This window comes from Nilaparvata lugens, unplaced genomic scaffold, assembly GCF_014356525.2.
Source record: "Nilaparvata lugens isolate BPH unplaced genomic scaffold, ASM1435652v1 scaffold1848, whole genome shotgun sequence".
NCBI lineage: Eukaryota > Metazoa > Arthropoda > Insecta > Hemiptera > Delphacidae > Nilaparvata > Nilaparvata lugens.
In genome coordinates, this window is record NW_024090263.1 from 116,395 (window position 1) to 138,115 (window position 21,721).

General features: G+C 33.6%; 1 protein-coding gene across 1 annotated transcript; it reads left to right on the forward strand.

Annotated features, from left to right (window-relative positions):
* Window positions 1–363: 363 nt before the first annotated feature.
* Window positions 364–21,613, forward strand: LOC111048532 (protein FAM98B). Its single transcript, XM_039443845.1, has 10 exons — window positions 364–582; window positions 2,644–2,699; window positions 6,993–7,079; window positions 7,787–7,908; window positions 8,227–8,454; window positions 9,615–9,707; window positions 11,846–11,940; window positions 12,585–12,641; window positions 18,780–19,318; window positions 20,379–21,613. The coding sequence occupies exons 1-9, from the start codon at window positions 484–486 to the stop codon at window positions 19,314–19,316; spliced, it is 1,374 nt and encodes a 457-aa protein (XP_039299779.1). The 5' UTR covers window positions 364–483; the 3' UTR covers window positions 19,317–19,318; window positions 20,379–21,613.
* The last annotated feature ends 108 nt before the right edge of the window (window positions 21,614–21,721 follow it).

Sequence of the window (21,721 nt, forward strand, 5' to 3'; positions counted from 1 at the left end):
TCATGAAGTCCATACCTCATAAATATTTCAAATTTCTTGAGACAGTATTTGAGGATAAATAAATCTAAAGTGAGTTTCATCACCTTTTTTCTTTTGTCAAGCAAACTTTAAAATTGGCGCCAATCAGTACTGTACATAAACAGTACTGGCATAAATAGATTATTCTGATTATTCAGGAATTAACTGTAAAAATAAATATGTTTATAATATATCTTTATAAATTATATCATTTTTTATATCCAATTCAATTTTATTATTTTCAAATTTCCAATTGTTGAGGTTGGTAGCTTTTAACTAATCCTTGACAGATTTAGCGCATTACGAAAAGAGCCCTGGCCACTGACTGTCGTTTGGATCTAATCTTGATTGAAGGAAAAATGATGTGCCTTCTCGTGAGACGCAAGCTATATTGAGCCGAAGAATTGTTTTGTTCTCATAACCTATCTTAAAATTTGAATATTTTGGACCCATGTGAGATTTGCAATGGCATCTGTCGATCCGGGATTGCTATCGTCTGTTCATAATTTTCTTTTGAAAATTGATGTGCATCTTGCGGGCATCTTTCAAAAAAAGACTAAAGCGGTAAGTATTTACTCCAACCTCTCAAAATAATTACTTTATTACGTACATTACGAACTATTACACGTGTGTCAATTGTTATGATTTTGAATTGATAAGAATTTAAAGAATTGAAAAACTATATGTAATTGCAGAGTACTCACCTTGCTTTGTTATGCTCTACCTTATTTGATAGTTCAATCTTTTTTTACGAAATAAAAAACAGTACCCAGTAGGTCTAATATATTTATTTTAAAAAAGTAATTAGGCTAAATAAAATGTATCATAGAGAACACGAGAACAACCATACTACACAATTTTACCTTACATATAATAAGCATAAAGAGATGTCTATTCTATTTTGTGCTTATTTAGTGGTAATGGAAACGGTTGGTTTTTAGAGGAGGCCACTTGAGCAAAGCAGAGATATCAATATTCAAATATAGATAGGATTCATACTATCAAAAGTAAAACAGGAACAATTACATTAGAATAAAACTTCAATACTAAACTAAACCCATTTAAACTAGTTAACCAACAAACTAATCTACACAAACAACAATTATTGAAATAGAACATACTATCTCGATTTTATCGATATAAGTGAAAGTGATCACTGTGACACTCAAAGTAAAGTGCACCCTTTTCGGCTGTCTCAGGAATGATTGACTGCATTGTTGAAGCCTTTGAGAGGAGGGATTTTGTGTATCTGGTCCTAGCAGATCCAATCAAGGCCTTTGATTGTGTACCTCATGGGATCCTTCTAAAGAAAAAAAGTGAGAGTTTAGGACTGTGTGGTGGTGTCTTGGTGACACTCATCTCCTACTTAGCTGAAAGGAAACAAGTTGTGTCCATTGGTGGTGATTTCTCCCAGCACATAAAGGGTTCATCATGGCGTGCCGCAGGGATCAGTGATGGGCCCTCTAATATTCCTGGTCGCGATCAATGATCTTGGGCTCATTGGACCTGTCTTAATGTTTGCGGATGACGCCACAATCTACTCAAGGGGGCAGACGGTAGAACAGGAGGAATTACATGCACAGAGAGTTTTTAGCAGTGCCAAACAGTGGTTTGCAGAAAATAGACTGCCTAAATGAGGGAAAGACCCAACAACTGGTCTGTGGACGCCGTAGCCTCGCTGACTCTACCCACCAGGCTGATGTGAAGCTCCTGGGATTTATCATCGACTCAAAGTTATCATGGGCAGGTCACATTAAGGGAGTTTGTTCCACCAGGCTGGCGCGGGTGGTCCATCTTTTGTGGAGACTGAGGCCCCTTCTCAGCCGGAAGGACTTGATCATGGTCTATCATGCTGTCTTCCATTCCCATCTTCTGTATGAACTCTTGCTGCGGGGACATGCGGCGGGCTACAAGAGTGTGCTGATGCTCCAGAAGAAAGCACTTGGAGTGATCACCTCAGTGGTTACTTACTTGTTGAGTCTTGGCCGCAGTCGGTGACCGGGGAATTGTGAACGTGGGGTATCATATGGTGAGCTCTGTCTTTGCATCTTTATGCAACTGGGCGGGCATCCTCACGATCTGCAATCAGTAGGCCTACATATCAAGGACACCGAGAGCAGTCAAGTCTAAGCACTGATATAATACAAGGCCGGAGGAGGCTCACAATGGATATTCCACGCTGAACAACAAGTAATAAGAAGGACTCTTTCCACATTTTTTCCTTTCGCTTGTTCAACGACATCTGTCAATGTGATGAATCTGCAAGGAAGTGACTTTGAAATTAAAATAGTGACATGGCTTAAGAATAACCCATTCTACGCCATGAGTGAATATTTTGATGCACACAAGGACAACATAGTTTGACCTGCCATCTTAGAAGTAATTTCATGATGCCATCTATCCAGTTCACTGTTCATTGATGAAAAAAGAATAGGAATAGCTTTATAACAGAGAAAACACAATTACTAATATATTTTTTTTGTATCAGTTTTATTCTTTTTCTATTCGTATTCTATGGTTTAGTTAGCGAATTGAGAAGGGTGGAAAATTTCATCTGATTCATTCTATTTGATAATTTCTATCTTTGTGTATAACTATCTAATTAATAAAATTCAATTTTTGCAGGTTCAACTTCCAAAGGGTTCAACATCCTTGGAAGAAATTTATTCAAACTTCCAATGGTAAGACTAGTTCTCAATATTATTTAATTCGACTATGAAAATTAAACTATAGTTCAATTTATTGAGCACGAACGTATAGAAACGATATAGAATTTATAATAGACAATAATTTTAACATTACAAATGTGTTATTGTTGTAAAAAATGTAAAGAAAAAAAGAGTTTAAAGATAGATTTTGTAATCATCTACTGATTGCTGATACGAAAAAAGAGTAAATAAATAGAATGGCCATTTATGTACGGTATCCTGTATGGTAATTTGCAAAATATAGACCAATAAAATCTACAGTAAGATTCCCTTTGAACTTTCAGCATTTGCTAAATGGGAAAAATTGATGTTAGGCCTATTTATAAGGAATGCAGACAGGTATAAAGTGAATCCTACTATAGTTAGATATTCCTTGGTGTTGAATTCTCATCTGTATACAAGAGAGTAGCATTGTAAAAATTGGCTTAGTACAGAACATCTACAACAAGAAGTGTCTCTCGATAAAATCCAAAGTACGACATTACAATACAGTAATTAAACCCATGTTTCTGTATGCAAGTGAAACTTTAGCCTTGAACACTAAACTGGATATTGAGGATTTATGTCGTGTGGAGAGTAAAATCATCAGGAGAATAATTGGTCCAAGAAATACGGAAGAAGGTTATAGGCTGCAAAATAACTGCGTTGTGGAAAATACTCGAAAGTATCTGCCTATATCAAAAGGAGGAGATTAAAATTCTTTGGACATTTGATGAGACAGCCGGGGGATCGAATGACGAAGAGAATCCTACTTTTTGTGAAGAGCAAAAACCCCGTCTTCTTTGGAAATAGGATTAAAAATGTACAGAAGGCCATCCTGGCCACCCTCGGCTCAGCCTCTTGACCCACATTTGTGCCTGGAGTTTCACCCATCTCTGGCCTCTTGGTTTTTTCTTTTTGCCCCTTCGAAACTTTGCAGGGTCAAAAGCTTCACTTCTCTCAAGAAGTTTTGTCTGAATGGCCGCCCTTCTTTGAGCAGTGGTGAGGTTTGGTCTCTCCACCCGCAAACTGCTCAATTAAATTCAAGACTAGGAAACTCGTTTTTTTAAACCAGTCATAGAAGATGAAGTAAAAAATGTAATATATAGTCTAAAAAGCAATACTAGTCCAGGCATAGATGGCATTAATAGTAAGATTTTGAAAAAATAGCTCTTTTTATAGCTTGGCCGTTAACTTTTATAATAAATAAATGCTTTGAAAGAGGATTTTTCCAACTTCATTCAAGATTGCTAAGATTAAGCCACTTTTCAAATCAGGGGATAGGAAACTTGCAGAAAATTATAGACCAATTAGTTTATTAAGTTCATTGACTAAAATAATGAAGAAATTGATAAAAAAAACAGATTATTAAGTTTTTAAACAAACACAAAATAATAGAAGAGAATTGGTTTGGTTTTCAGAGTAAAAAGAGTGCAAATGATGCCCTGATCAAATTCTCAAACGTGGTTTCGGATCGTTTGAACAAAGGAAAGAAAACCCTAGCTATCTTCCTGGACCTAGCAAAAGCTTATGACACTGTGTCTCACGATAAGTTATTGGACAAATTAGAGTGGGTTGGCATAAGAGAAATTGTTCTTAGAAATTGTTCAAGAACTACTTGTCAAATAGAGAACAGATTTTATCACTCAATGGCTCAGTAAGTGAAATGCCTCTTTCATGCTATGGTCTCCCTCAAGGCACTGTCTTGTCACCTATCCTCTTCCTGTTATATGTGAATAAAGTACTAAGATTAGAGTTGAATGGAGGGGAAGTATATTCATTCGCAGATGACACAGTGTTGTTGTATGGGGGTGAAACATGGAATGAGACGGCCTCTAAAGGCGTCGCTACACTAAAAAGATGGCTGGATTTCAACTCCCTTAGTTTAAATATTAAAAAAACAAAGTATATTGCTTTTTCAAGGAGTATTGCTGGAAGTGAAGAAACGAGCTGTGTACGTGAACTGCACATTAATTGTGGGAATTTTAACAATAATTTAGCTGCATGTAACTGCCCTGAAATAGAAAAAAACCAGCCACATCAAATACCTAGGTATAATTATTGATGAAGGATTTAAATGGAAAAGACACATTGATTATTTGTGTGAGCGATTAAAGTTTGTATCCTCTAACTTCTATAAATTGCTGTCCATACTCCAGATACCAATGTTAAAAATGGTTTACTTTGCAATTGTACAGTCCTTACTGCAATATGGATTAGTTGTTTGGGGGGGAGCATTCAACCCTCATCCATTAGCTCTATTTGTAATACAAAAAATGATTATAAAAACAATACTAAATAGACCCATGAGCCAGCTGTATGTATTGAACGTTTTTAAATACTTTCAGAGTAACAAAAATATATTTAAAAAAATAAATAATGAACATCAACGAACCAGATACAATATAAATAAATATAAATGTTATAACTCAGATCTGACAATCATCCGTAAGCAGCTTATTTATATAGCACCAAAAATAATTAATGAATTACCTTCAGATCTCATTGAATTTCCATGTATCAAAAATGTCCCTAATAACATAAGAGATTGGATTTGCCAAAATTTTTATTTTGATTTGAATATTTTGTGATTTTTTTCGTATAGGAATTGCAATTTGCCAAGATTTTTATTTCAATTTGAATATTTTGTGATTTTTTTCGTATAAGTATTACGATTTGCCAGAATTTTTATTACAATTTGAATATTTTGTGATTTTTTTCATATGGGAATTACGATTTGCCATAATTTTTTATTTTTTCAATTTAAATATTTTGTGATTTTTTTTGTTTATAAGAGAATATTATGATTTTTCCCTCTTCCCATTTCCCATGTAATGCGTTCTATATACCCTGTTTACACTGTATTTATGAATCACTATATCTATGAATAAGAGAGTAATAGAAAAACTATATCATAGTTATAGTTAAGATACTCTAGAAAATTTTTTGATTTTTTTTTGTTGTGAATTTTGTTTCGATTCTTCGTTTCATAATTTACTGTTCTGTATAAATATTTGCTTCTGTGCTAAATCAATTTAAATCAGGTTAAGCGTATTATAATTTTATCCCCTACTCCCACTGGCGAACAAGAGTCATCTTATGCCAGTGGTTTTTTCACTTACCTTTTATTTTTATTACATTTTGGTTGGATTGTGTTGTTATGTTGAGCTTTGTTTGATTTATGTATATGTATTTATGAATGTGGAATAAATAAATTTGAAATTTGAATTGCTCTATTGCATCCTCATGCATTCCTGTGGATTATTGCTTTTCTGGACTTTTGAACACTCTCCAGCTGGGATGATGTGATTGTTAGTCGCCTCCTATGACAACCAGGGATACACTGTGGGTGTATTCTGGTTTTCAACAAATTCTTGAGTCGGATGTTCGACCCAAAGCTCTCCCAACCCACAGGGGTCAAGTACAGTTACTGTATACACTATAACATAATATACTCCATACAGCAATCGAACAACGAAGGAGCTACATTGCAAAGGTCTCATTAGTACTTCTTGGAGTTTGCAACTGTAAATGTATGGAAATATTTATCATTGGGTAAAACTATAATGTCCATCCCACGAAGTACAGTACAGTATATACTATTTATACTTCATACATCAATTGAACATCTACATGGCGGGGCTGAAGTCCAATTATTCTTGTAAACAGGCTTTGCTGACTTAAATATACTTACGCTACCATCGATTTATATATTAAAACTGTTAATTTTCACTCTCAATCATTTATCTGATCTGAATACAATTGCTGATATCCACACTTATAATACCAGAGGGAGGAATAAACTGTCTTTGAGACAACACCGATTGCAGCTGTACGAGAAAATGCCCTCTCATATTGGAGCGAAGTTGTTCAATGATTTACCTACCGAGCTGCAGTCCTTGTCAGATATCAGAATTTTCAATAGTAAAGTGTATAAATTCCTTGTTTCAAAAGCCTACTACAGTGTAAAGGATTTTGGTGGTAGAGGGTAGCGTAGTTTGTAAGTACTCTAGTCTTTATAACTGTCTTTCATGTGTGCTTTTTTATTGTTAACTTATTAAGACTTATTAATGTTACTTATTAAGACCTGACATTTTTCAACTGAAGGCTATATTGTATTGTACTGTGTTGAATAAAAATATTATCTTATCTTAACAACGGAGGCTCCATTGCAAAGAATACATTAGTACTTCTTAAAGTAGGCAAAAATCAAATCTTTTTATTTTTTTGTTCAACTGAATAATTTTGAAAGTTGATCATTTTCTCTCATTATTCTTTTTCTTGCAGTACTAAACGTAATCAGAATTCACTGGTGAATGGAACCAGTCTTGGGTCTGAAGAAAATGGCTCTGCTAAGAATCAGGCAGACACAAGGTAAAAAGCTTTAAATATTTTATTGTTACTGTTTGATAATGTCCTCATACCAAAAAGGTACTATAGTTTTATATAGTTTATAATGTCAATTACTTTGATCTTAATAGGCTTTTCATTTTGAATAACTCAATGAGCATCAATTAAGGTCATTAGTTTAACATTAATGAGTTGAATAAAACAATAAATTAATCATTCTAGAAAATTCCATAAAGTTCAAAGTTGAATGATTTGTTATACATTTACTGGATTTTGGGTTTCCTGGAAAATAAATCACATTCTTCTGGGTAGGCCTACATCTGCACCAGTGCTATTTCCATCTTACCATATCAATTTGCATCTTGAAGGAACTCTATTAATTTGAATAATTCAAATTATAAAATGTCGTTGCGAAACATCTTTTGATTGAGTATAATGAAATATGATATTTTAATCAGATGCTAGAAGAATATCAATATTGTGTTTCATTCTATTTTTTACAGTGTTTCATACTTTTCCAGTATTCGAATAATCATTATATGATTAAAAGAATCAAATTGTTGAAGATTTTCCTCTCCTAGAAAACCAAAAATTGTATCTTGAAAATTTCCTCATTCTATAAAATGATTTTTAAAAAAATCCGGAATTCATTTGTTGTAACAAGGCATAGGAATGATTAGACTACTATTTTCATTACTTTTAGAATGCATTAATTACGTGTTTTTTGACAGTGGTGATGATTCAAGTAGTGAAGAGGATGACTCACCCAAAGCTGCACCTGCTGCTCCAAAATCACCTACTAAGCCAATCAATCAGAAGGAAATCGCTAGTAATAATCGAAAACATACTAAAGGTGAGAAACTCATTGTATGTTTATTACGTTGCTATTCTGGAATTAATGAAATTCTTGTATAGGAACGCCTGGATTCAGGCATTGTTATCGAAATATTGAGATTGAAACAGTTGATACTTTTCTTCTCGTGCATGCTCCTTTGTCAGTTCTCTAAAAATATCTCAATATTTTTCAAAAATGTGACTGTCGCTGAATGGAAGAAGAATATAGATTAAGATATTAATTTGATCAATGATGGATATTAAAATGATCAAGACTGCAGCCTTTAATACCTTTGAGCAGCAAGTTGGATAAAGAACAACACATTGATAATTGTAGGGCAAACGAAGGCGGCGGCGGCGGCGGCTGCGGTCACTCCTGTGAAGGCCACACCCAGTGAGCAGCCCAAAGTGGCCATCAAAGCTGAGAGCAAATCACGTGATCAAGCATCAGCTGCTGCCAAGCCTCCACTCAACAGACCTCAACCAATCTTCAATAAAGTTGCTGCCAAAACCCAATCTTCCGATGACAGCGATAGTGACGATCAGGATACAAATACTTCAAAACGTGAGTAAAATCAAATAAATGATTATTTCTTGAGGGCAGATTGTTTTTTGCCAATATCGAATACTAAATTGCAAAACAATTATTAAGAATGGACGTTCGGTAAAATTTTCATTGCTGATCTCTCATTGATAAATCTTGGAAATTAAAGAACACATTTATAAACGATTCTTAAGGAAGTTATTTTACATGCACACTCTGATTTCCTAGTAACTAATCGGAGTGATTATATATTATAATACTATCAGCAATATAACATCAATATTTGATCTTAGTTTGAATAAACTGCTGTAGAACTCAAGCTATTTTAGTTTTTTTTTAGTTTTCAAGATTCTTTATTGCCAGAACAACTTTACATTGTATAAGCACGTCAAAATATTAACAAAAAATATAACACTTGTGAAATAAAAGAGAAATTATGATATGAAATTAAGCATATGATAATAGAAATACTATAATTATATGAAAATATTCAAACCATGTGAAACATGCTACTACAATAACATTTTGTCTTAGTCTTAGTTAGAAACAAGCTACAATTCACATTAATAATAATTAATAAGTTACCAAAAATTAAAAGTTACATGTTGCATCATGAGAACTCATTATTTTGAACATTGAACTTCACTTATATTAATACGTTTTGCCTACTTATATAAGTTACTAGAATATTAATATCGGTGATTACACAGTCGGTCATAGTTTGATCTTCAATCACTCATAACTGATTAGATTATTATCTGTAGCCTAATCTGAGATCAAATTTTAATTGTCATTCGTGTAACCTTCTAAAGAATTAAGGACCATATAAACGATTCTTAAGACAGTTCTTTGCTATGAAACACCATGATTTCTTAGTAACTCATCAGAGTGATTATATTATCTTGTTCAACAACTGTGATTGGTTCCCAAAACCTGCTTGGCTAAGAACGTTTCTTATGAATCGTTCATTTGCTAGTACTCAGTATGTATTATGCTTTTATTATCAAGATTTTTTGCATGCTTATAATTCCAAATTAAAATTAAGAATGATTTTTATAATTAATTTTGTATCACTCCTAATTTTGTTCTTCAGTTTGATTCATTTTTTCTAGCTAAGTATGATATTTCTTATGAATTCTGTATCACTCCTAATTTTGTTCAACGTTTTGATATTTTTCTAGCTAACGTTGCTGTAACGCAAAAATCATCTAGTTCTGAAGAGAGCGATGATGATGATGATGATGAAGCACCTACAGAAGTCGCTATTAAAAAGGGTAATTTCTTCCAAGCCATATTTTTTGCTCTTTTTAAAAGTTTGTATTATTTTAAATAAGGAGACTACTCTTTTATTAGATTCTTATTGTAGCGAATAAGGATTAGACTCATTAAATTTCAAATATCATTCGAATATTTTTTTCAAATGTTATAACAACTTCTATGCATCTACTGTTTTGCCGATCTCCTTAAATCTCGATAAATTACTTTATGCAAATACATTTTATTGACAAAGTCATCAGGTGAACTCATTCAAAGGAGATTATATCTAATAAATATGTTTAAATAAATTAGTAGCCTAACCCCAAAAACGAACGAGAAATCATTGGCGCGATGCCTATAAATCAAAAAAACATTCTGATTTATAGGCATGGTGCCTAAGATTTCTCGTTCATTTTTGGGGTTAGGCTACTAATTTCTTCAAACATATTTATTAGATATATCTACTTTATGCAAATTTTCAAATTTATATGAATTAAAAAAATTATGCAAATTTTTGCCGGTGATTTTGCCTCACCTACTGTACTCATGCATGTGAGCATAAATTAAATCTTCTTAATAATTATTATTTATAATATCATGAATAAGGATATCATTTCGTTATTATTTCTAATTAAATAAATTAACATTTCTTGAATTTCTACTTTCCTTGCCCTATTACCATAGGTAACGAAAGTATTGCTTTTCGAAAAAAATTACTTCAATTTATAAATTACTATACGTTTCATGGTCCCCTGAGACCAAAAAAGTGGTTATTGGGTTTGTTTTCGTTTGTGTGTGTGTGTGTGTGTCAGTGTACACATTATCTCATCTCCCAATAAATGGAATGACTTGAAATTTGGAGCTTAAGGTCCTTTCAATATAAGGATCCGACATGAACAATTTCGATCAAATGCAATTCAAGATGGCGGCTAAAATGGCGAAAATGTCAAAAACAGGGTTTTTCGCGATTTTTTTGAAAACGGCTCCAACGATTTTGATCAAATTTATACCTAAAATAGCCATTGATAAGCTCGATCAACTGCCACAAGTCCTATATCTCTAAAAATTTCAGGAGCTCCGCCCCATCTATGCAAAGTTTGATTCTAGATTCCCAATTATCAGGCTTCAGAAACAATTTGAACAAAAAATTTCAAGTGGAAAGAATTGAGCATGAAAGTCTCTACAATTGAGGTTTTGTAACATTTTCACCTAAAATTGAAAATAAACTCGAAATTCGAGAAAATGTGATTATTCAATTGCAAACTGTTGATTCTATTAAATTATTCACTATGAAGAGATAGCAGACCTCATGTGTCTCCAGTTTTATTGTCCTGTCACTAGCTGGCTCAGATCTTCGAATAGTAGACTTGAGATGCGCGTGAACATTAGCGTCAGGTGATCAGTTTTCATAACGGCAAGGAAAGTTGTGTGAGTGCGCCACACCTGATTTTTATTATTTTAGTTAAGTGCAGTAGCATATACTTATTTATTTTTTGTAAAGCTTTTTTGTATTTTGTTTTTTGGCAAATAAATTATCATTCATTCAAAAAAAATTATAATAATGAAATTGAATGTTCTGTTCTATATCAACCACCTCGTAAAGTTGTTTTCTTCCTTAGTTAACAACATAATCCACCCTTATAGAAATAAAACAATAAATTATAAACATATTACTAATAAAATTATAACTTGAATTTATACATTGTATACATATGCATATTTATTACAATGAGAGACAATTAGCTTTTTAAAGGTCTCTTTAAAAGCTAAATTAATTAATATTAGAAGTTTGAGTTATATATTTTTCCTACAATTTGTTCACTAAAGAAAATTAATTAGATATTGAAAATGAATCAGAATTTCCGAGTTACCAATATTGTTTGAATTTTAGGTTGCAGGATTGTTCTACATTTTAGTTCCACTATTCATAATATTATATAATAATAATATAGAGTGACCTGGCTGGCTCAGGTCTGGTGTTAGAGTTTTCAGGTCGCAACTGATCAATTTCAGGGCCTCTGACATGACCTAACGACTGCTTTTCAGGCAGCCGGGAACGACAGATAACGTGTTCATCCGGAACATTTCTAATTACTATTCTTATATGATTGTCTCATCGTTCAAATAAATTGACTCTTGTTCCCCTCTTTTTCAGAAAAAGAAGTAAAAGTATTCACTCCAAGAAACAGTGGTGAACAAGGATCAAATAAAAGGAAGTTGGATGAAGATTCAAGAGACTCCAATAAAAAAGTAAGTTTTTATTTAATTAAATCTCAATAAAATTGCTGAAAATTCTTCAATGATGATATAGAACTTAGTATCTTGCTCTGTATATTTGTGTGTTTTACTCTAAACCAACAACAATTCCTATTGATTATTATTCAGCGTTGCTGATTCTTTTTATATTACAAGTAGTTTTATGTTGTTGAAGACATGATAAACATAAAAGTAAGTTGAAACAGATTATAAAAATTGCATTCAACAGTAATTCAAATGAAATGAAATTTATTCATCAAAAACAATTACATTACACATTAGAATACAATTAAAACAATGAAGTTTTATGCATTGAGTAATTTCTTAATAGGCAAAGATAATTCAATGAATAAATATTCACCCCACTATAAATGATATGTGTTGGGGTATAAGTTATTAGTTGCGTGTTATAATTACTATTTACAAACTTCATTCACTGATATGGGATTGAAGTTTTTTATATAGAAATTAGTAAAAATTTATAATACAATCAAAATTATCAAATTAGTAGATAAATATTAATGTTCTATTAAGGATAATAATAAGAAAGTTAATTTTTAGAAAAATGAAAAACTAGTAATCATTTCAATAATATGGAATATCAACTCAAGTGACAAATGTTGGATTTTCTGTTACAGAAGAATAAGTTTGATCCAGGATTTGAAAATGGAGCCAGGAAAGGAATTTCAAATGAAGTGAGTATACATTTGATTTAAACATCTATGACTCCAGATATTTTTTGCCTGCTTTTGCATTTCTTCAATATGTATTTGTCATTGTCATATTAGGAAATTAACTTTTTATTATCGTTTCTGTAACACAATTAGTGTATTTTTTGTATTTGTATTTATTTATTGTTTTTACAAGAAAGCACTGACCGAGAGAGAAAAACTAAGGATACTCCTTCTCCTTGTAATATTTCTCACCCAAATTTAGATAACATTTTGAATTGTAGTTTTTATGTTCCAACATTAAGGATTGTATTAGTTTTTATTTATTTTTCAAAAAAAAAATATTTATTTTTATAAAACAATATCCTATAACAAAAGCATCAACTGATTCATAAAAAGGTGTATAACAAACTTTGATATTATTGAACCTCTCTGTGATTGAATTGAATTGAGGATGTTGTCTGTACTGCTTTATGTGAATCTTAAATTCAAAGGATCATGGTTTTTTGTTGTAACCAATTGGCAGGCCTGGTGTCTGCTAGGTCAGTTCTATTGGAGTGAGCTACGTGAAAATTTTCAGTTTTATTATTATTTCGCGTTTAATTAATCGTTTGTTCAAGTTTGAGATGTGTAATAATGAGGAGTGATTCAATCAGACATACGGCATAGTTCTTTTGTGTTTTAAATTATCTGAATTTGTGACTTGTGTTTGTTTCTCAAGATGTAACCTACAAATATTGACTCGTAAACAGTGACAGGATCTAATCATTTTATCAGTATTGTTGACTCAGACGAAGTGTTTTCGTGTTTTCTACTTCACTTGACTGTCGTCTGCAAGTTGCCGGTAACTGGTCAACTTAACCTAAAAGCTAGCTTTCGAGCGGGAATCCGAGTCAGCTGTGGTTGCGGTCAGCTGTTTTTTTTTTGTTTTGTTTTCATACTGTATGAAACGTAGAGACATCAACACGGCTTTTCGTGTTACACTGCTCTGTGCACTGCTCTATTGATCTCTGATTGGACGTGTTTTCGCGCTAGATTTTGAATTTTAAATAATGACAATGAACCGAATGACAACACGCCGAAGGCGGGAGTGTTTGATTCGAGAAGCGGAGTTGGAGTTAGGTAATATGAACTGTGATCTTGTTAATGATACGGTGATAGAATTAGCTGTCAATATTAGAGGAACTCTATCAGTAATCTCGGATAAGTTCACGAACGATGCCATTATTGATATAATTCCGGATATTGTTGGAATTCTAAATAAATTGGACACCACAATCTCCTACAATAATGAACTACTGAATGAACGCACTGACCTTCTGAATAATAATACTGAATTGACTAAGCAAGTAGAGTACGAGAAAAAAAACGTAAAGAAAACTTTGAGGACTCTTTATTCAATGAGGAGAAGGCTGAGGAGGAAATTCTAGTTTTGGAAACGCGTATTAAAAAACTGGAGGCATCTAACACCTATTTAAACGAGGAATTGAATACTAAGAATGAAATAATAAAAATTATTCAAGCTGAAAAGGATAGTTTATTTTTTAACAGAGACACTATTTTGGACAAAGTAACTTCTGGGAGCAATGACCAATTTATTACGCCAAGGAATACTGCTAAAGTTAGAACCGATTTTACTGAGACTGGAGCTATAACGGTAAATAACAGATTTGAACTTCTCTCTGAAAACGCTAAATCTGCAAGTAATAATAGGCCTACCACTTCTCATAAACTTTTGGTCAAGGCTCAAGTTCACAGACCTAGAGCGTTGCCCAAAACGTCTCATGATAAAAACCCCATTACTGAAACAACTCAAACTGATAAAAAAAGGAGAATGACAATTCTAGCGGATAGCCAAGGAAAACATTTGAGTAAATACCTGCAGCATCTGTATGACAGCTTTGAAACCTTTGTTTATACTAAACCTGGCGCCAAATTAAAACATATTATCCAAGATGGCATGGATTTTGTTAAGGATTTCACCAAGGATGATGTTATTGTTATATTGGCTGGCACAAACGACTTCCATGTAGACGAACCTCATCAGTTAACTGTACTCCAAGGAATAAACGCTCTTTTAAAACTTCAGCTGAGATCTAAAATCGTTGTATGCAGTGTACCGTACAGATATGACAACCTCAGCCTAAATGAAAACATACTCCACTCCAACTCTTATCTATCGAGAGTGGTGAGTGAATATGAGGGCGGTCTGCTGCTTTCCTTTTTGGACGTCAACGACTTCCTCCAGCGATCCCACTTCACAAGGCACGGTCTGCATCTCAATCGTCGCGGAAAGCTGATACTAGCCAAGAACTTTCAAGTATTTGCCATGCAGAATGCTGCGAGGATTGGTGTGGGTGACATTGATCTATCGGCGACTACTGGTGGCGGGGCTACAACGGATGAGCTGCGGATCCCTCATTTGCCTGAACCTCCCGCTATTCACTATCTGGGTTCCTACCCTATCACACCCAATCCACCCAGTTCTCCTGCAGATCTCTTGAATCAGATCCCTAATGGCACTGTCCTTTCAGAGAAATCTTACTTGTCTTCCCATCAATCCTTAGATTTTTTAGACAGTTCTCTATCCCTTTTTCAAACAAAACACTGTGAATGATAATAGAAATTTAGATATACACCCTTTGCTCGGATTTTTGTTCCTCAATATTCAGGGATTGAACAGAAAATCATTTCATTTAGACGGCTACATTTCAAGTTTTAATAGTGGCGCAGAGGCTCCTATCTTATTTTTGTGCCTAACAGAACATTGGCTATGTCACGATGAATTGATCTATTCTCACCCCGATAATTTTTATTGTGCTGCCAACTTCTGCAGAACAAATCACATTAGGGGAGGGACTGCTATTTTTGTAGCTAATGACATTGAAACTAGAGCCCTGGATATAAGTGATTTCACCTCAGAATTTATATTTGAGGCTTCGGCTGTAATAGTAGACAAATTTAAAATTATTGTAGTCTGCATGTATCACTCTCCGGGATATAACCCATATGAATTCTTGAGTGCTCTTGAGAATCTCCTTAGCCACTTATCTAAATGGGAAAATTACACTGTAATAGCGGGGGGTGATCTTAATGCTGATTTCGATGTTTTAACCTCAAAGAGAACTGTCTTAGAGTTCCTCAATTTACTTAGAGAATTCAACTGTTATTGTCTGAACTCACAGCCTACCAGAGGTGATAGCTGTCTCGATAATGTTTTTGTTAATTGTCATACTGATCGTGCAGAGAGTAGGGTAGTAAAGGACTTTCCGTTCACAGACCATGATGGTTTAGTTGTAAGATTGGTAAAACCTAAGATATCTAATATAACTCTGATAAGTGAGCCGAATAATCTGACTAGAAGTAGTTTTAAACATGTTTTCCCAGAGAGAAGCTTTCCACGACTTATTGAAAAGTTGAGATTTACTGATTGGAGTATGTTATCACATCATCACTTTCGTGATGCAATGGCAATGTTAAGTTTCTTTTTTATGATCTTGACCAATATAATACATGCTTTCTTGGTTCTTAAGCCTTGCAGAATCATAAACAAAGTAAAAAAGAAAAATTGGTATACTCAGGATTTAGCCAAGGAAAAGGATAGGATAATTTCACTTCATTTATTACATAAAAGCACAGGCTGTGTCGAAATTAAGAACCAGTTGACTGCATTGAAAAAAGTCTATATCAGAGAGGTGACTAATGCCAAAGTTACTTATAATAGTAAACTTATAGAATCTAGCAATAATAAATGTAAGACTGCATGGGCTCTCATAAAAAAAAGTTGTAATATATCAAAAGGCGTTGAACCACTGATATCCCCAAATTCATTCAACAGTTACTGTGTTGAGTCCGTTGATAGGATTAAAAGAGAGATTGTCAAACCTGATATATCAGTAAAAGATTGTATAAATAAAGTTAATGTTAGGCTAAATAGGTGTTTCGAGTGGAGACCTGTCACAATAATTGATGTTTTAAAGGCAGCAAAACAGTTGAATAACTCTTACAGCTATGATTATTATAACATGTCGAACAATTTTTTGAAAAAAATAATACCTCACATTGTGCAACCACTGACCGCATGCATAAACAGAATATTGCAAGAGGGGAAATTCCCTGAGGAACTTGAAATATCAAAGGTGTGCCCTATTTTCAAAAAGGGGTCTAAAGATAAACCAGAGAGCTATCGTCCTGTGTCATTGGTGCCTGTTCTTTCTAAACTTATTGAAATAATAATATGTGAGCAAGTTGTTGTATTTTTGGAGGAAAATAACTTATTATCAGGAGTTCAATTCGGCTTTAGAAAAGGCAAAGCAACTGTTGATGCGGTTGAGGGTTTGGTCCATGATATTTTGCAGGCATTTGAAAATAGGTCTTATGCACAGGTTACATTCTGTGACTTAAGCAAAGCATTTGACTGCGTCGACCATGGTGACTTGATAGAGAAACTTCATTATTACGGTTTTCGGGGAGTTTCTCTAACACTATTTGAGTCTTACCTGAAGAATAGAAAGCAGACCGTCTGCGTCAATGGAGAGTGGTCTGATGTAATTTTCCTGAAGTATGGCATACCTCAAGGATCCGTCCTGGGTCCTCTATTATTCCTTATAAGTATCAATGATTTGCCTCACAATGTTTTGAGCAGAGCAGTATTATATGCGGATGATACTACCTTTTTGAATGTCTCTAATGATATGGCTAAGCTCTCAAATGTTGTTAATAACTCACTTGATGAAGCAGGAGCCTGGTTCAGAGCAAATGGATATCTTTTAAATGCTAATAAGACTGAAAATGTCATATTTAGTCTGAGACCATATGATAATGAATATACTCAGCAGGATATTGTAAATAATGTTAAATTTTTAGGGGTACACATTGATCATCAACTGACCTGGGGAAAACACATTGATTATTTAAAAGCTAGGCTTTCAAGAGTCATCTATCTCATTGGACGTCTGAAGCAATGTGTGACTCCACATAGTGTGAGAATGGCTTACTTTGCGTTTTTTCAGTCCCTTATTAAATACTGTCTTCTTGTATGGGGCAATTCTCCGAGGGTTGCAGAGATATTGAGGTTGCAAAAGAAAGTTAGAATTATCAATGCTTCAGGTCCCTTGGATCACTGTAAGCCTATATTTATAAAATTAAATATTAAGACTGTCATCAATCTTTATATCTTTGAACTTGCTGCTTACTCTTTAAAGAAATTACCAGAAACAACTCTTAATGAACATGTCCACTCACACAGCACACGTAATAGGGGTAAAATGAATTTCCAATATTGCAGATTAAGTAAATCTCTTAATAGTCACTGTATAATGTACAAAAAGGTTTACAATAGTTTGTTGGGGTCCATTAACAAATATGATAATATGACTTTTCTCAATAAATTGGATATTTGGCTGAGTGAAAATCCTTTCTATGACATTGAGGAATTCTTTGAGCATCCACATATAATTATTTAGTGTTAAGTATTAGAAGTGCTGAAGTGTTGTTTCAATCAATTCTGTTATTCAATTCCAAATTTTATTGTCTGTCCTGGTGTTATTTTTATAGTTTATTTATTTTTAATGTTTAAATTCTATATATATTATGTTTTTATTCACCTCGGCTTTAGACTAAGGACTATGCTCCGTTTTCATGACTTTGTCAATACATGTATAATTGTGAACGACAATAAAAACATTTGATTTGATTTGATATACATACCTTCAGCTGTACAATACTACTTCGGCTGCCCTCACAACAGTGCATTAGATTATGTGAAGCCATAGAGTAAAGATAGCACAAGAAGATATTCCATGGTATAGGGCGTTTATGTTCTAATTTTCAATGATAAATCCAGCCGATATTCCTGGTGTTCTTTTTTGAGACGCTGGTAGTCTCTCATACTGTGCCATTCTTACACTCTCACCCGGCCAAAACAGTAATAATAGACAGTACAGTAATGCTTGAGTTAACAAAAATCGGTTTGAAATTTGGAACATGAACCATGGGATATCTTCTTATGTTATCTTTTCTCTATGGTAAAAACATAGTCCAGTAATTCAAGTTTTCAAGAATTATAGTGGAAATTGCAACTAATTCATTTGGAAAAAATGAAGAGTCAGATTATTCAAAATCTCATGAATTCTTGAATATTGTATTTTGTTTTTCTTTCAGGTGTACAACAGCAACGATAGCAATGATGGTGGTAGGCAATCTTGGGGCGGAAGAGGGAGAGGTTGGGGTGGCGGAAGAGGAGGAGGAGGAGGAGATAGAAGAGGAGGTGGCGGATTCCGAGGAGGATTTAGAGGGGGGAGAGGAGGTGGTGGAGATAGAGGTGGATTTAGAAAAAGTTGGGATAACAACAGAGAAGGAGGAGGCGGAGAAAGAGTGGACAAAGAAGGTGGATTCAAGAAGAAGTTTGAAAAAGAAGACGGAGGTTTTAGGAAGAGTTGGGATGGTGGAAGAGGTAGAGGCGGTGGCGACAGAGGTAGAGGAGGAGGATTTAGGAAGAGTTGGGGGAACAGTGATGGGGGCGAAGGAGGGGAAAGGGGAGGATTTAGAGGGGGTAGAGGAGGTGGAGGTGGTTTCCGGGGTAGAGGTGGAGAAAGAGGAGGATACAGGGGGAGAGGTGGAGGCGGTGACAGGGGAGGAAAAAGAGGCAGTTTTGGAATGAACACATCGCCACAAAATAAGAAGATTACATTCGACTGAAGGTCAGTTCATATTGAAATTATCCGTTATACAGTACAATCATGAAGAAGTTCTCAATAGTACCATAGCCTTGACTTATCATAACATGTAAGTACTATCATAGAGAAACAATAGCATAAGTAGATATCCCATGGTATATGGCGTTTATGTCGCAACTTTTACTGTTATCTCAAGCCGATAATCCACGTAGTTCTTTCCCGTGGAGCTGTGGGACGCTGGTAGTCTCTCATATTGTGCCGTTCATACACTCTCACCCCAACAAAATAGTAAAATTCGACAATAATCAACAGTAATCGGCTTGAGATAACAGTAAAAGTTGCGACATAAATGCCATATACCATGGGATATCTACTTATGCTATTGTTTCTCTATGATAGTACGTACATGTTATGTTAAGACAAGGCTCCATCTACAGAGTAAAATGATTCTTACAAACGCGCCCACAATTGACAAAACATGTGAATATGTATGTGCATATTGTACATGTGAAAATTTGTTACGTTTGGTGCTAAATTAATAATTATTACAAACAGATGAAATCATTTTTGGGAAAAAATAATTTTGTCCCGGATCACTTAAGAGACAGACATAATTGGTTTGAAATATGGTTAATACTATCAGAGGTTCCAAATGTATATGTTACGAAAACATAATCCAGGGCACATCTTGCGCACTAGTGCTTGATAGAACACAGATATTATACAGATGAATAGAATGCAGATATTCTCTATTCATAAACCAGAATTGCTTTTAATAAAATCTTTACACCCAGGAATCGTCTGCACCTTTTTAGTAGTGAATTTCCAATTAGTAAGTCTATTTTTCTGACAAGATTGAAATCTTTCATTTTCAATTGTTTCACAAGTAACTGAAAATTCTATACATATACTAGAAAACGTGCAAAACCAATGACAGTCGCATATAAGTTACAGTGAATTTCACTAGTTTTTCAGTATTTTTATACATGAGGATATTCTAGATTCGCTTCAGTTTATGCTTGCTTTTATAAAATTGAATAATTTCTCATATTCTGATTTTCTTGTTTCCTATCTTTTGTTTCAGCTACAATGATAATGGAAGAGTTTACACTATTTTATCCATCAACTGTGCCTTTGAAGTTTACGTCTATTCGGTAATTTATTGCAGTATTTACTTCATCGAGGTGATGAGGGAGATAGATTACATGATTTACCTAGGATAATTAATGAAAGCTAGAGACCATTGATATTGTTTTTTCAATTGTACAGTTTCGACATAATAGATATCTGAGACTTTGTTGATAAGACAGTATAAACATTCTATGACATATCCTATTAAAACGGACATCAACTTGCATGATCAAACTATACTTTGATAATCGATTTTTTAATATTACTAGTAAAATTTGAGACTGTTTATGTTACATTAATTCATAAATATAAGACAGTAATTAGTGATGCTGTGAATACTGTATATTGATCAGTACTTTCTTATTATCAAACCTATATTATGTAAAATTATTTATACTATAAATTAGTAATTAATAGTATATTAATACAGTGGTTCTTTTTTAATATAGTTCAATAATGTTGTAGCAATTTTTGCTATTTGCCCCAATTATTCCGTTACAATGAGGTGTGTTGTATTTGGTGAATAAATTGTCATAGAATGGTTGAAAAACTGTACTGTAGTTTGTATATTTCGTTGAAGTAGTCGATATTTTTACTACAGTGCCAATTTAATGCTGTCTTTGATTCTCCAGTTATTTTTGTGCTCTGTTATCATTATACAATATTTTTCAAATTAATAATTTGAAATTCGGTTTACTTTTTTAAACTCTATTAAGGTATATTCTTCAATATTGTAGAAATATGGACCATTCAGGTTAATCTGTTTTTGCGATTTTGTTGATGTTAGTGGAGCCTTTCTTTGTTTATCAATAATTAATTAGGTACTATTGCTACAGTCTTCATTATCCTACTATAGTAGCCTACTTGAAAAAACTGTTAGATGAAAGCTTATCAACCCAAGTAAGTTACTAAACTGTGAGGTCTGTTTGATACAATAGTGAAAAGCCAATAAAATATTACTGTAGAACAGTACTAATAAATTAGATAAATTATCATGATTATGAACGTTATTATTCATAACTTACTATTATGGGCTCCAGAATATAGACAATGAAAAGAGACAATGTATTAATAGAAAAGAGAAGTACGTCCGTACTCCAAGATATAACTCTTCAATCTTGAAGTGTACAGTCAATGAATATCATCCAATTATTGATCATTTCACCAGAAACTCATTTTTTATTTCTGAAAAAAGTAATTCCTTATTTTATGAGTTTATGGACCCATAATTATAATTCTATTTATGAAAACGAATTATTTAAATTTACTCTATGAAAATGATTTCATAGTAGGCCT

Coding starts and splice junctions, on each gene's coding strand:
- LOC111048532 (XM_039443845.1), top strand. CDS start 484: ATGGCATCTGTCGATCCGGGATTGCTATCGTCTGTTCATAATTTTCTT. Junction 583..2,643: donor TTCAAAAAAAGACTAAAGCG/GTAAGTATTTAC, acceptor CAATTTTTGCAG/GTTCAACTTCCAAAGGGTTC. Junction 9,708..11,845: donor AGAAGTCGCTATTAAAAAGG/GTAATTTCTTCC, acceptor CCTCTTTTTCAG/AAAAAGAAGTAAAAGTATTC.